Source organism: Mus caroli, chromosome 14 (assembly GCF_900094665.2).
Source record: "Mus caroli chromosome 14, CAROLI_EIJ_v1.1, whole genome shotgun sequence".
In the NCBI taxonomy this organism is placed as follows: domain Eukaryota; kingdom Metazoa; phylum Chordata; class Mammalia; order Rodentia; family Muridae; genus Mus; species Mus caroli.
Window position 1 is genome coordinate 54,332,003 of NC_034583.1, and position 13,226 is coordinate 54,345,228.

At 47.3% G+C, this 13,226-nt stretch overlaps 2 protein-coding genes across 3 annotated transcripts in view; both read right to left on the reverse strand.

The window, feature by feature from the left end:
* The window catches only part of Fdft1 (farnesyl-diphosphate farnesyltransferase 1), a 28,977-nt gene extending 27,295 nt beyond the window's left edge, over window positions 1–1,682 (reverse strand). Inside the window, exon 1 of the mRNA XM_021181477.2 lies at window positions 1,451–1,682. Within this exon, the coding sequence (XP_021037136.1) occupies window positions 1,451–1,549 (99 nt within the window). The 5' untranslated portion in view covers window positions 1,550–1,682. The remainder of the gene's footprint in view (window positions 1–1,450) is intronic.
* Window positions 1,683–5,862: 4,180 nt separating this feature from the next.
* Neil2 (nei like DNA glycosylase 2) overlaps window positions 5,863–13,226 on the reverse strand; it is an 11,907-nt gene continuing 4,543 nt past the window's right edge. For both annotated transcript variants that reach the window (XM_029468742.1, XM_021182451.2), the window contains exons 3-5: window positions 11,843–12,183; window positions 9,449–9,645; window positions 5,863–6,927 (exon numbers count right to left, since the gene is read on the reverse strand). In XM_029468742.1, the coding sequence (XP_029324602.1) occupies window positions 6,614–6,927; window positions 9,449–9,645; window positions 11,843–12,183 (852 nt within the window). In that variant the 3' untranslated portion in view covers window positions 5,863–6,613. The remainder of the gene's footprint in view (window positions 6,928–9,448; window positions 9,646–11,842; window positions 12,184–13,226) is intronic.

Sequence of the window (13,226 nt, forward strand, 5' to 3'; positions counted from 1 at the left end):
TTTTTTTTTGTCTTTTTGTTATTTTGTCTTTTTTTTTCTTTCCCCCAGAGCTGAGGACAGAAGCACTCTACCACTGAGCTAAATCCCCAACCCCCCCCCACATTTCTGACAAGCTACTTTGTTCAAGGCAGTAAAGGCCTGTACATAAAGAAAAGATTATTTTCAAGCCGCTTCTAATTCAGATTTGCCAGGAGGCAGAGATGGGGATCAGAGGCAAGTGGATCTCTGAGTCACAAGGCTGGCCTGATCTACAAAGTGAGTTCTAAGACAGCCAGGGCTTACTTACACAGTGAGACCCTGTCTTGAAAAAATAAAATTCAGAATCAAGTTAAGAGAACCTTGAAGTTGTAGCGAGACTAAAATACAGAATCTTACATCTGAAAGCGGCTCTGGGATCACGGGTGTAAGTTAAAGGCTGCTAGAGAAGGCAGGTAAGGAGACCTTGCAGGCCACTGGAGCTGTCAGGAGCTCAAGTTGGATTATAAAGCAGATTCTTGCTTTGATTACTTACCGTGCAAGAATCTGGCAACTGTACCTGCTTCTCCCCTGAAACCTACTCTTGGCGTTCATTTCCTTGTGGACCCTTAATTACACTGCTATCCATGTTTTACCCAATAGAGCGCCCATCACTGACAGGTGTCCAGGGTCTGCTGAATGGCTGAGAGCACTTGTTAGAGCTAAATCTTACAAAAGGGAGGATTCTGAATGAGAAAAGCAAGGACACCAATTAAGAATACCTTTAAATAAAATACAGTGTCTGATGTTTCCAATGAGGGGGAAATTTTTAAGTTTTTGATGTTAACTGGATGTGTCATGATGCAACGGTTACATACTTTTGTCAGAGTAAGTATTATCATAAAAGCACGCGTTTAAGAAAGGGAACAGACCAATGAAATACGAAAGAAAAAAAAAAACATGTTCTGGCCTTCTGGCAGCCAATAACTAGTAGGAACTTGGACACAACAAAAACCGTAGGAAGCACCCAGGAATAAAATAGTAGCTGCAGGAAGGTGAGTAAGCTTATGCGGGAGGTGATGTCTGAAAACTGGAAGGAGTGGGTGGGGGCGAAGTAAGTTTCATTCCAGTGAAAATAGCCACGATAATCCCTCCAGGGTTCCTTAAGTTCTCAATTTTTTTCTCAAGCGTGTTCTCTTTAATCTCAATTCTGGAACGCACCCATTTAGGTAAAAATAAGCACCAAGCTTAGAAGAACAAAGTACGCAGCCAAACTACCAAGAAAAGCAATGGCTTGAACAGACAGAAACCTTGAAAGGCAGGTGGGGGGTTAGGCGGGACCTGGCAAGGGGACATGGCCCTAGTGGGGTGCGCGACACAGGCAGGGATCCCGCCTTCCGTGGAGACCAGGGTGTCAGAGACCATCCACCCTCAAGAGACCTCTCGTGCGGGAAGCCGCCACAGGCCTGCGAGGGAGGAGGGATGCTCGGCTTACCTGGTCCATCTTGGGTATAAAATTCCGCCGACCTCCCATGCGGAATCGCAGCAGGTTGTAGAACTCCTCCGGGTGGCCTAAACACTTGACGAACTCCATCCTTGCGACTGCCGGGTGCGGGGCTCACCTGTCGGGATCTCCTGCTCCCACCTGTGTTTAGACGCCCGGGAGTGGGCAGGGCGAGGAGGCGGGGCCAGCGCCGGACGTCCCGCCCACCTCCCGCCCTCCTCAACCGGCCGCGCCGCTCGCGCCTCCAGGCTAGGACGCGCGGAGTGGACTGACGGACGTTGATTGGCCAGAGCTGCTCGCACCAGGAAAACGTTGACCAATCGGCGGCCAGAGGAGCCTGGCGCGATGACCACACCCTAGAATTTGATTGGAGAGCTGGAAAGCAGCCAGCGAGCACGATTGGTACCCAGCAGAGAGCCTTTGTTCCGGCTGCGTGTCGTAGGCGGGCAGCGAGCGAGGCGCCTGCGTGGACGTTCTGGAGTTCCGCGAAAGGCTTGAGAACTTTGCACGAGCCTAGGGACCTCCGCCTCCAGTCGGTGTTCACCTCTTGAGATTCCTAAGGGGTTGGCTGGCAAAGCCGTGTCAGAGTGGAAGGGTAGCAGGGACTGGAAACGCGCCTCGCGGCTTGAGAACAGATAAAACAGAGTCTTGCTTTCCTCCGAGGAGTTTCCCAGGGCTTTGCTGAGCTCCAGGAAACTCCAAGCTGGACAGCGCACAGTATTTCTCAGACTTTTCCACCCATCATTTGTGAGACGACATGGCGATGATTCTTGGGTCCCATTTTCAAAGCTGCTAAAACAAAGGGAACTGGGCTCTTAATACCTCTCGATGTTCTAGTTGATGTGAACCAGGGCTTATGTAGTGCTTGCAAAATCTGCCCGAGATTGGGCCTCCCAGGAATGTGATGGGAGCAAATACCTCCTGCTCTCCCCAGTTAAGGATTGCAAGGGGCGAGGAAGGGCTCCCTCCCTGAAGTGAATATGCTAATAAAAACATATTAAAGTTATTAGAATGTGCCAGTTTGGTCAATGCTTGTGTCCTTCTATAGAAAACTTCTGTGTTGGAGCTTTAGTCTAAAATGGGGAATTTTAGAGATGGGCATTTCATAGGGATTATATATAAACAAGGCCACAAGGGCAGGCCTTAGAATTGATTCCAATGGAATTGGTATCCTTAACTATAAGAAGAAAATATAAAAAAAGCCCCACCTCTACCACCACTACCACACACAGTGAAGGCACAGTGTTCTAGAAGGTGTATTCCAGGGCAGAGATAACTGAGTATGTCTTACTCTTAGACTTCCATCTTGAAGATCTGTGAGAAGTGAAGGATTACCTAAACACTCAGTCTTTGATTCTAATTTCCATTCAAACTATCAGTTTATTAGAAACAGCTGGAAAGTCAGACTTGGTCCCATGAGTTCCTATCAGAGTGGTAGCCAGCCCCTCCTTCCCACCCCAGCCTATGATACCCCCAGCTGTCAAAAATGGCAGCTCTTGTCAAAATGACCCATCACAGAAGCTGTCCACAGTAGTGACACCTTGCCTCAGCCTACAGCTTTAGTAAAGTACCACTGCAGGGGATGGGTCCTCAGCCAAAGCCACCTGTTTGCCAGGAAGGACTTCCCATCCTAACCCATGGGCCTGAGGCAGGGAATTTGGGGGGGGGGGGTGATGGTGAAAAAAAAAAAAAGCCACTGATTACTGAGCTTTCCAGAAAAATCTGCCAATCCCTGAGTTCCCCAAGCTCGGGACTTGAAATCCCACCAATCTTCAATCTGGATATCTCTGCCCCACTACCCCGAGATATCCTATCCTGCTAAGATATAAGCCCTGCCAATTGTCCAATTCCCTGCTGTCCACTCCTAGGAGCAGAGGACAGTCATCCCTGGATTTCTCTCTCCTCTCCAGGACCCTCCGATAAATCATGGTATTTGCAGCCTGGTGTGCATCATTGAAAGAAGCCAAGAAGCAATCAAGAGACAGGGAAAAAGTGAAGAGCCCCCCCCCCCCCCGAGAGCTACAGTGCCTCTCCTGAGGAAGCTTCCTCTCATGGCTGTGTGGTTTCTGGGCACCTGTGTCTGGGCTTCCAAGTCCCAGGATACCTTTCCCTCTGAACAGAAACACACCACACACCTCAGTTCATCCAAGAATTAGGATAGCCCGTGGTAGCACTTACCAGCTTCTTTGCCTGTTGTCTTAATATTAGGCAGCCTCACAGGCACTCACATCTAGGCACAGCCAGAGGGCTTGATTCACTGGGTGCAGTGGAGTCCCACCACAGCCTACCATCTTCCTGTGGGACTTACCCAATGCATGCTCAGTCTCCTGGGAGGCCACTGTTAATGACAGTGAAACCCTGCAGAGAGTTCTCTCCAGCGAGCAGGTAGATGACCTCAAAGGCATGCTTGATGGTGCCCTGTCATAAGCTCAGGTTGCTGGGATACGCCATCATGAAGTTGATGAGACGCTCCACACATGAGGTGGGACACCAGCCTTGGAGAAGCACCAGGTGGTACAACACCAGGCATTGCATCCTGCACCAGTGCCTGTCAGACTTCTCTGCAGGGATACAGTCTTGCAGGAAACTGTCGCCTGCTTATCATCCACGCTCCAGGTGCCCCAAAAGCTTGATGTTTGAGGCCTTTGCTACCACCCTGTGACTATCTCCCATCAGTCATCTGGGCACACTGAGGACACCTCTGGCACAGATGGGAGAGTTGAGGTTTTTGGGAGTGGTGGTGGTGAGTTTTATTGTTTTTGGTGTGTGTGTGTGTGTGTGTGTGTGTGTGTGTGTGTTTCCCCTATGGCAGACTTAAGTGTGACAGTGGCATTAAACCTTGTTTACTGTTTGTTTTCCCTTTGAGGCAGTGTTTACATTGGCCCAAAACACCAGATCCCATGGCCCCAGCCTCTCCGGAGGCTGGGATGTGTGTCACCATATTCAGCTTGTGTGATCTTAAATTACATAACCTTCCCAGACTTCAGGTAAGTACGGGTGCTCAGGACTAAGGAAATGGCTTATTGATTAGGAGTACACACTACTCTTCTAGAGAACCCAAGTTTGGTTCCCAGAACTCAAGCCAGGTGGCTCATAGCCCTTGTAACTCTAGCTTTAGGAGATCTGACCACCCTGGGCACCTGCACTATTGTGCAGCTAACCCCACATGAGACACACACATTATCAAGAATAAAATCTCCTTTAAAATGACAAAAATTGATTTTTTTTTTTTTTTTTTGGTTTTTCGAGACAGGGTTTCTCTGTGTAGCCCTGGCTGTCCTGGAACTCACTCTGTAGACCAGGCTGGCCTCGAACTGAACTCAGAAATCCTCCTGCTTCTGCCTCCCGAGTGCTGGGATTAAAGGCGTGCGCCACCACCGCCCGGCCAAAAATTGAATTTTTAAATGATTAAGTGTCCATCTCCATGGGTTATTCTGTAGATTATGAACATGACCTACAAGGTGAGAGGCTGCTATGGGTGAGCCAGCAGCTAGAGATGAGCTTAGTGGTTAAGGGCACTTAATGTTTTCCAGAGGACCCAAGTACAAGTCCCACCACCCACACAGGGCAGCTCACAACTGCCTGTAAATCAGGAGATTACAACACTCTCTTCTGGCTTCCAAGGACACAGCAGCACCCATGTCCACATAGTAGATACATAGGTAGGTAGGTAGACAGACAGACAGACAAATAGAAATCAAAGTAAAAGACTATTTTTAAAAGTAGACTGGAGCAATGGCCCAGGGATTAAGAGCACTGGGTTCTTTTCCAGAGGACCAGGGTTTGATTTTCAGCATTCACAGAACAGCTCACAATGTAATTCCAGCCAATCCCTAGGGAAATCTGATGTCATCTGACATCTATAGGCACTGCACACACATTGTACACAGACATACATGCAGACAAAATACGTGTTCACATTTTTAAAAAAAAATCGTTTAAGAAGGATGAGCCCTCCATGCAGGTGACTTGGGTGTGGGATGACCCCTCAGTGAGCGGTGAGCACTCACTGCTGTTCAGTTCACCTGATCAGCACTGTCACTGGATCACTACTGACAGCCATCAAGAGATGAAATTTCCCAGCAAGGAAAGTAAGGGACCGTGAGCTATCAGCCGCTGTTTCAATGTCTCTCAAAAATCACACCATCTGCCGGCGGAGGGAGGGCAACAGAAGCCAAGTTCTCCAAGGCAGAGGGGCAGGGTTTACTTCTTCCTGTCCTGCTCCTAAGTGGATGCCTTAGGCCTACCTGCAAGGCCACTGTCACCACAGCCAAGTGCTGGATGCAACTCAGTGGTACAGTCCTTGCTTAGCGCAAGTGAAGCCCCACGTTCTATCTCAGCACGACACAGAAAAAAACAAACAAAACACCACCTTTGCCTAACGAAGACCACAGAAAATATCACACCGTTTTATTTTTATTTGCTACTCCAGTTCCATAAAACGGCTACTAACCACCTGAAAGATTGCTTCTTTACATCCCCCCAGACACGCAAATTCTTCAAACATCAACAGTCAAACATCAAAGCCCAACTTGAGGGGTAAAATAATAGCCAGCTTTTCTCAGACCCTGGACACACCTCCCTGTCCACCCTGGGGTCTCCAGCCACTGGGAGGGCACCAGGTAGGCTGATCAGCAGTACCTTCCTGAAGCTTTGCCCTTATCCTTGATCCCTCTATGTAAAAGAAGAAAGAAATTGGAGGGCCTCAAAAATCAACCAGTTCTCAAAACACGGCACAGCACACCATGAGCAACATAGCCTGGGATTATAGTATCCCCTAGCTGTTCACTCTGCTGGCCCTACCCCCCACACACAACTGTCTCCTCCAGCTGTTCCCTCCCCAGAAGCTGCACACCACCAGTCATGCTCTTTTCAGACTCATGGCTGCTCTGGGCAGTTTTTCCCCAGTCCACTGTCAGGGTTTTGACAGCATGGTGGGATTACGTAGAATTGACTAGAAAAGGAAAGCAGCTATCAATCACAATGAAAGCTGCAGTCGAGGCATAATCCTACGGATGAACGTCAGCAATACCGACTCTCCTGACCTTACTTACCCTGATCTGTAATATTATCCCTGCCTACACCCTTCTTTCAGGACACACAGCACCTGGATCTCCAAGGCTACAAGCCCCACCACGGCAAAGGCCACATGTTTTAGGAGGACGGGAGATTCTGGGGCCCCTTGGAGGACAGCTGGGGCTGGCACTGAGGGCACCACCAGGTGAGCCTCTGGAGCCCATCTGGGGGCCCAAATGTCTCCTTCATGACCTGGTGACCAGAAGGACATTGTTCCTTCTGGTAGATCTGTGTGTGCCGTTCCTTGCCTTGGAATTTGTCCCGAAGCCAGTCCTTACTGAACTCCACCACGCGATCCACGAGGGCCTCCCGAGAGGAAGAACTCAGGCATGAACCGAGAGAGAGGGGATGGATCCTTGCTCTGTACAAGGCTTCATTCTTTATAATGTTCCCTGAAAACAAAGTGAGATGTGAGGGTAGGAAAGCCTCAAACATGCTATGTAGCCTAAGCTAAACTGCTGATCCCCCCTGCCTTGCCCTCTAAGTGTTGAGTTAGGGATATGTGCCACCACACTAGCTCACAATCTGTCTCAGCTGATGATGAGTTCAGTCCATCTTGCTGGTTACTGAGCAATGGCCTTGCTAAGCAGAGGAGAGTAAGTTCAATGGTACATGGGGGCCACAGTCTAAACAGTTGACGTTTCCCCAAGGGTTTCATAATCTCACTGCAGTGACAGCTGAGGCCTACCTGGACGCATCTCAGCTTCGCTGCTCACCAGCGAGGTGCCCTTTGCTTTAGTTTCCTCATCTGAATAAAAGGGAAAGCTAACAAGTGACTATCCCATGGAACAGCATAAGGACAGGACTGTGCCCGAGTCCCTGGAGTTATTGACTCACACTGGCTCTCACCAGTATCATTGTGTAGTCAGGTCTCTGTGCACATCCAAAAGTCATTGCTGGAGACCTTGTTCATCCTTCTGGCACAGAAACAGACTCCACTGGTTCTCCCATAGGAGCACAGCACTTTCACATCTTTTCAGCATGAACTATATTCACAGCAGGCAAGTCACACTTTGTATATGCACACAGCTTTGCCAATAGCAACTGCTTTAACAGCCAGTTGTGGTGCCTCTTATTGCGCTCCTGTGGGCAGAAAATAACCCTCCCCGTACTAAGAACTACAGCATTCCCTGTCTCAGCTGGAAATGCTCACAGTTTCACTACTCAATTCTCCAGAGCAGAGACCTGCTTCTTTCTCTTGGCTTCTAAGAGCCTGGAGCTGACCTGATACCTGACTCTGCTTCGATATCAGAAGCTCCAGTGCCCAAGAGCAGTACCTATTAGTGGGCATTCTCTTCCCTCTCTTCCAATGGCCTGCAGGTCAACCATTCCCAGCATGACTTAACCCAGAACCTTCTAGATGCTCTGTAGGTCACCAGGCTTTAGAGTGTGCCAGGTACACAACGTGATCCGTCTGTCAGGAGGTCATACTGATATCGCATCAGAAGGCTTGTGACAGTCCTATCATGTCAGAACATGGTCCAAGAATGGAATCATTCGAAGACAATTCTGAGTGCTTGTGAGAAAACTCCAAGAAAACCAGACAAGAGTCTTGTGACCTCAGTTTCTTCAAAACATGGTATTATTCTTGGAATATGTTTTCATGCTCTTCCCAGGTATACCAGATAGGGGTGAGTTTACTTTGTTGTTCACACAACTGGCTGTTACGTATTAATAGATCTGTGTTTTTGTTTTTGTTTTTTTGTTTTTTGAGACAGGGTTTCTCTATGTATCCCTAGCTATCCTGGAACTCACTCTATAGACCAGGCTGGCCTCGAACTCAGAAATCCACCTGCTTCTGTTTCCCAAATGCTGAGATTAAAGGTGTGTACCACCACCACCGGGCTGTGTTTATAGATCTGTGATGGCTATTCCTAGTTATCAACTTGACCACATCTGGGATTACTACAATCCAGAAATGGAGGGCACACTTGTGATCCAGATCTTGAGCCTGGAAGACACAGGTTTCTGACATGGCGGTCTTAAGGCATAGTGGCCATGAAAGGCTTAAGCCCAGGCAAGGTAGCAAGGTAGCAAGGTCGTACACGTCTTTAATCCCAGGAGATTTAGGAATGACACATCTCTGAGATCAAGGTCAGCCAGGGACAAAGTAAATTCCAGATTCAGGCATGGTGGTAGACATCTTTAATCTGGGCCACACCTTCTGCTGGAGGCCTATACAAGGACATTGGAAGAAGGAAGATTCACTCTTTTTCACCTGCTTGCACTTACTTGCCAGCACATCTGTTGGAACCTACTGTTTCAGGATTCTAGAAGACCAGCTGAAACAACTGGTCTATGAGACTGAGAAACTACTAGATTTTTGGACTTCCCATTCACAGCTGCCCATTGTTGGGTTAGTTGGACTACAGACTGTAAATCATTACAATAAATTCCCCTTAATATGTAGAGACATTCCATAATTTCTGTGACTCTAGAGAACCCTAATACATTCCATAATTTCTGTGACTCTAAAGAACCCTAATACAATATCGTTATGGAAAAACGTGTTTTTGCCACAAGTAGCTTGTCCTTATGATTGTATATGGACTGAACTCATGAGAGCTTTATTCAGGTGACCATTCTCTTAACTCTCAGAGTATAAATTGTCTGATGCTTTGAATAAAGTTGGCTATTGCATGAAACTTTCGTCTTCCTCATTTATCAGGTCCATTTCCCAGGTCCCACTGCCTCTAGAGCAGAATACACTATCTTGTTGTGAATATTACACCACAGAAAAAAGTGAGGATCTTCCTAAACTAACCCGAGTCTAAGATCAAGGGATAAACCAACCTTAAAACCAACAGTGTTGGCACAACTGGGATAGTAGTCCTTAAGTCTTGCCTGCCCTACAGATGAGTGACTATACCATTAATCAACTCCGTGGGGCTCCTCCCATCACACAGGTCATACCTAATCCTGAGAAGTATCTCTGGTCCAAGAGTGTGTAGCACACAGGCTGAGCCTGGCTTAGAGCTTCCAAGGCTTGTCCTCGATGGAACTTTTCAGACAATATGTCACAGGTGGGCTCAATTACTGGGGGAGGGCTCCATGACATCTGGCAATTATAAAATACCAGGAAGCCACCACCACTAAAATGGAGTACCAGCCTGAGTAGACAGAAGAGATCATACATATAGTGTTCTCACACATAATGAGATCATACATTACAACCACCACTGTGTGGTCAACGCATACATTCATAAACAGTCAGTCCATAAGTATCTATAGTTACCACAACATTATCAGCTCACACATGCAACTATCAATGTACATCACCATATAGTTACTGCTGCATAACCATGTCACATGTGTGTACAGTGACTGCTATGTGGGTCACATTTACACACAGTTACTTGTCCTATATGCCGTCAGGTCAGCTGCACATTAAATTTCTATACTAGTCTAGATCAAACTGAGAAGTTAAGGTCCTATGGTCAGAATCATAAATTCCTCAGGGCCAAGAGGTAGTAAGTAAAATATGAATATACACTGCTTTCTAATACATTGCAGCAATCCATGCTGATGATGAAAAGCTGAAAATCTGAATCCAGGAGGTTAGTGGGACCAGAGCTGGGAGTTGGGGGGAGGGGAGGAGCTCATGACAGAGAGGTGAAGAAATGGCGGCAAAGAGCATCATTTCCAGTTTCAAGCCAGATTAACCAACTCCTGCATGTATGTGCCCCTAAGCAAAGACAAGACATATAACACACTTCAGAAAGAAAATAATGGGATTCATTCTAGGGATAGCTAATCCAACCAGAGCTACTCCTACACTGGAAGCTACAGAACCCGAGTCCATGTCTGACCTAGTTAGTGTTCTCAGGAAAGGCAGAGACAACTTCGGGAAGCTAGGAGGTAGGTACATGCCCATAATCCCAGTGTGCAGAGAGGCTAACAGGAGGCTTATGAATTTGAGACTAGCTTAGGCTAGTCAAGAATCATGCAGCAATGTTTCTTGCTTTCCTTTCTTTTTGTTTTTAATTGTCAGAGTTGGCAAGATGGCTCAGAGGATGCAGGCACTTGCCATCAACTCTGACAACTTGACTGTGATCTCCAGGACCCATAGAGCCAACTGCTAAAAGTTGTCCTCTAAAGCTCAACACGTGTGCTGGGGCATATGCAGCATATGCATGAATGCATGGGAGGGTATGCGCTCTCTCTCTCTCTCTCTCACACACACACACACACTCACAGTATAAATAAATAAGTCAATAAATACATAAATACATGTAATAAAAAGTTCTCTTTCAAGGATTGGAGGTGAGGCTCAGAGGTCTTGCACAGTATCACAGAAGAACCCATCACACTTATACATACTGTGTGTCTCAGTAGAAGGTGGATCCTTTGCTACAAGGGAAATTCAGAAGTGACCACACAAAACTTAGTAACTCCAAATGTCAAAATGCTTTACAAACACACTCAGGGATACACACTGGCCTGGAGACAATTCTGACAATGCACACTATCAAACTTAATAGCCCAAAGCTTAAAGACTGCAGCATGAGGCTATCCAGACATCCTAAGTTTGCCATGAAACCTTAACCTGAGTTTGATCTCCACAATCCACAGTAAGAGGAGAGAATCAACTCCCGAAAGTTGTCCTCTGAGCTCCACATGCACACTGAGGTACACACACTCATGCAATGATAACAAAATAGAACATGTTCATTGCTGGCATGTACGTAAACAGCCCAATGCCAGCCACTGGGCAAAGCCAGTCATTAGAATGTGCATTCCTGGTAACTCCCCGGGATCCCAGAGTGAACCTGACTAAACTCCATGCTGGTTAGTATTTAATTAAAGCTTGATTCAAATTTGAAAAGAAAAAAAAAAAAAAAAAGGCATACTCTTCCAAGGCGATTGGGAACTGCCCTTTAAGGAAGGAATACTACACACACGCAGAGCTTGATGCACCAAATTCTTTCCCTCAATGTTCACAAATTAAATAACTGGGAAAACTATAACCGTAAATTCAGAGCACTAGAGTCTAGAGATGCCTTTCTTCTGAGCACTAGAGTCTAGAGATGCCTTTCTTCTGAGCACTAGAGTCTAGAGATGCCTGTCTTCTGAGAGAGCTCATCCTCAAGTACCACGTTGGCTGGGAACCCATCCTCTCCTCTCCAGGACCTAAGCAGATGCAATCATCTGGATACAGGGCCAGTTCTTAGGGGTGAATGTGCACCCTTTGTGCCTAGCAAGACCTGGACATCCCCAAGTGTGGCCCCTCAGCCATGCCTTGCCACAAAGGGGGCCTCATTAACATGGTAGACCCCACTAGGACCCCTGCACATGTCACACCATTACCTGGGCACTGGGTCTCTCCAGTCACCTTTTTTGTTAGCTTTCTTTGCTCTGGAGAAGTCATTCACCCAGATACTGCCAAATAAACCAAACCTGACCTCCAGCCACCTCTGGGCATCTGCTGAAGGGATCTTCCCAAGATTATATGTTTCATCAGATCTACTGGGAACAGGCTCCCCAGATCCAGAGGAGCCTGCAGAGGGTTCCTGAGCACTGGGACCCAAGGGCAGCTCTCGGTCCACAGCCTCTTTCTGCAACATTCCCTGTATAGGTTGTGGGTTGCTGTTGAGTGGCTCCATCTCCTCATCTGGATCAAACCGAAGGAATAATTTTTTTCCATGCACCTGTGAAAAACAAAACCAGAAACAAACAGAACACATATTGACCCTAAGAGACCTTCACAGGGGCCAAAGCTTCACAAACTGCTAGCTGCCAACAGTCTGCTCCTTCCCCTCTCCCAGAGCTTCCCTGGGACAGAGGGTTTCTCTGGGTCCTTTGGTTTATTTGGCCCTTTTGTCCCAGAGGTGTGAGCAGCAGGTGCATGGCCTTGCAAATGCCTGAACGCAGCTGCAAGAGATGGATTAATGATGAGCTAGGTCTGTGCCAGACAGCAAGGCCACCCAGAACAACCTAGGAGAGATGTTCCCAAAGATTTCAGGAACACACCTGTACTGGCTGCGTCAACTTGACACAAGCTGGAGTTATCACAGAGAAAGGCGCCTCCCTTGAGGAAACGCCTCCATGAGATCCAGCTGCCAGGCATTTTCTCAATTAATTGGATCAAGGATGGGAGGGCCCATTGCTGGTGGTGCCATCCCTGGGCTGGTAGTCCTGGGCTCTATAAGAGAACAAGCTGAGCAAGGCAGGGGGAAACAAGCCATTAAGTAACATCCCTTCATGGCCTCTGCATCAGCTCCTGCTTCCTGACCTGCTTGAGTTCCAGTCCTAACTTCCTTTAGTGACTAAAAGCAATGTGGAAATGTAAGCTGAATAAACCCTTTCCTCCCCAACTTGCTTCTTGGTCATGATGTTTGTGCAAGAATAGAAACCCTGACTAAGACAAATTGGAACCAGCATAGTGGTGTATCCCTGTGACAACCTGACCATGTTTTGGGGAGGACGGTAGAAGGACTTTGGAACTTTGAGCAAGAAGAGCTACTGGGATGTTAAGAACTCTGTGGAATGTTCTGTAGGAGCTTAGAAGACAATGTTGAGAACAGTGCAGATGATGGAGGCCTGGCTTGTGAAATTTCAGAGGGAAGATTAAAGACTCTTATCAGAGCTGTTGCTATTTTGATTATGAAGATTCTGTGGTTCTGGTTAGCTGGGGCTGAAGAATCAGCTGTGATTAACAAGATACCAGAACTACTAAACTGAAACCTTTGCA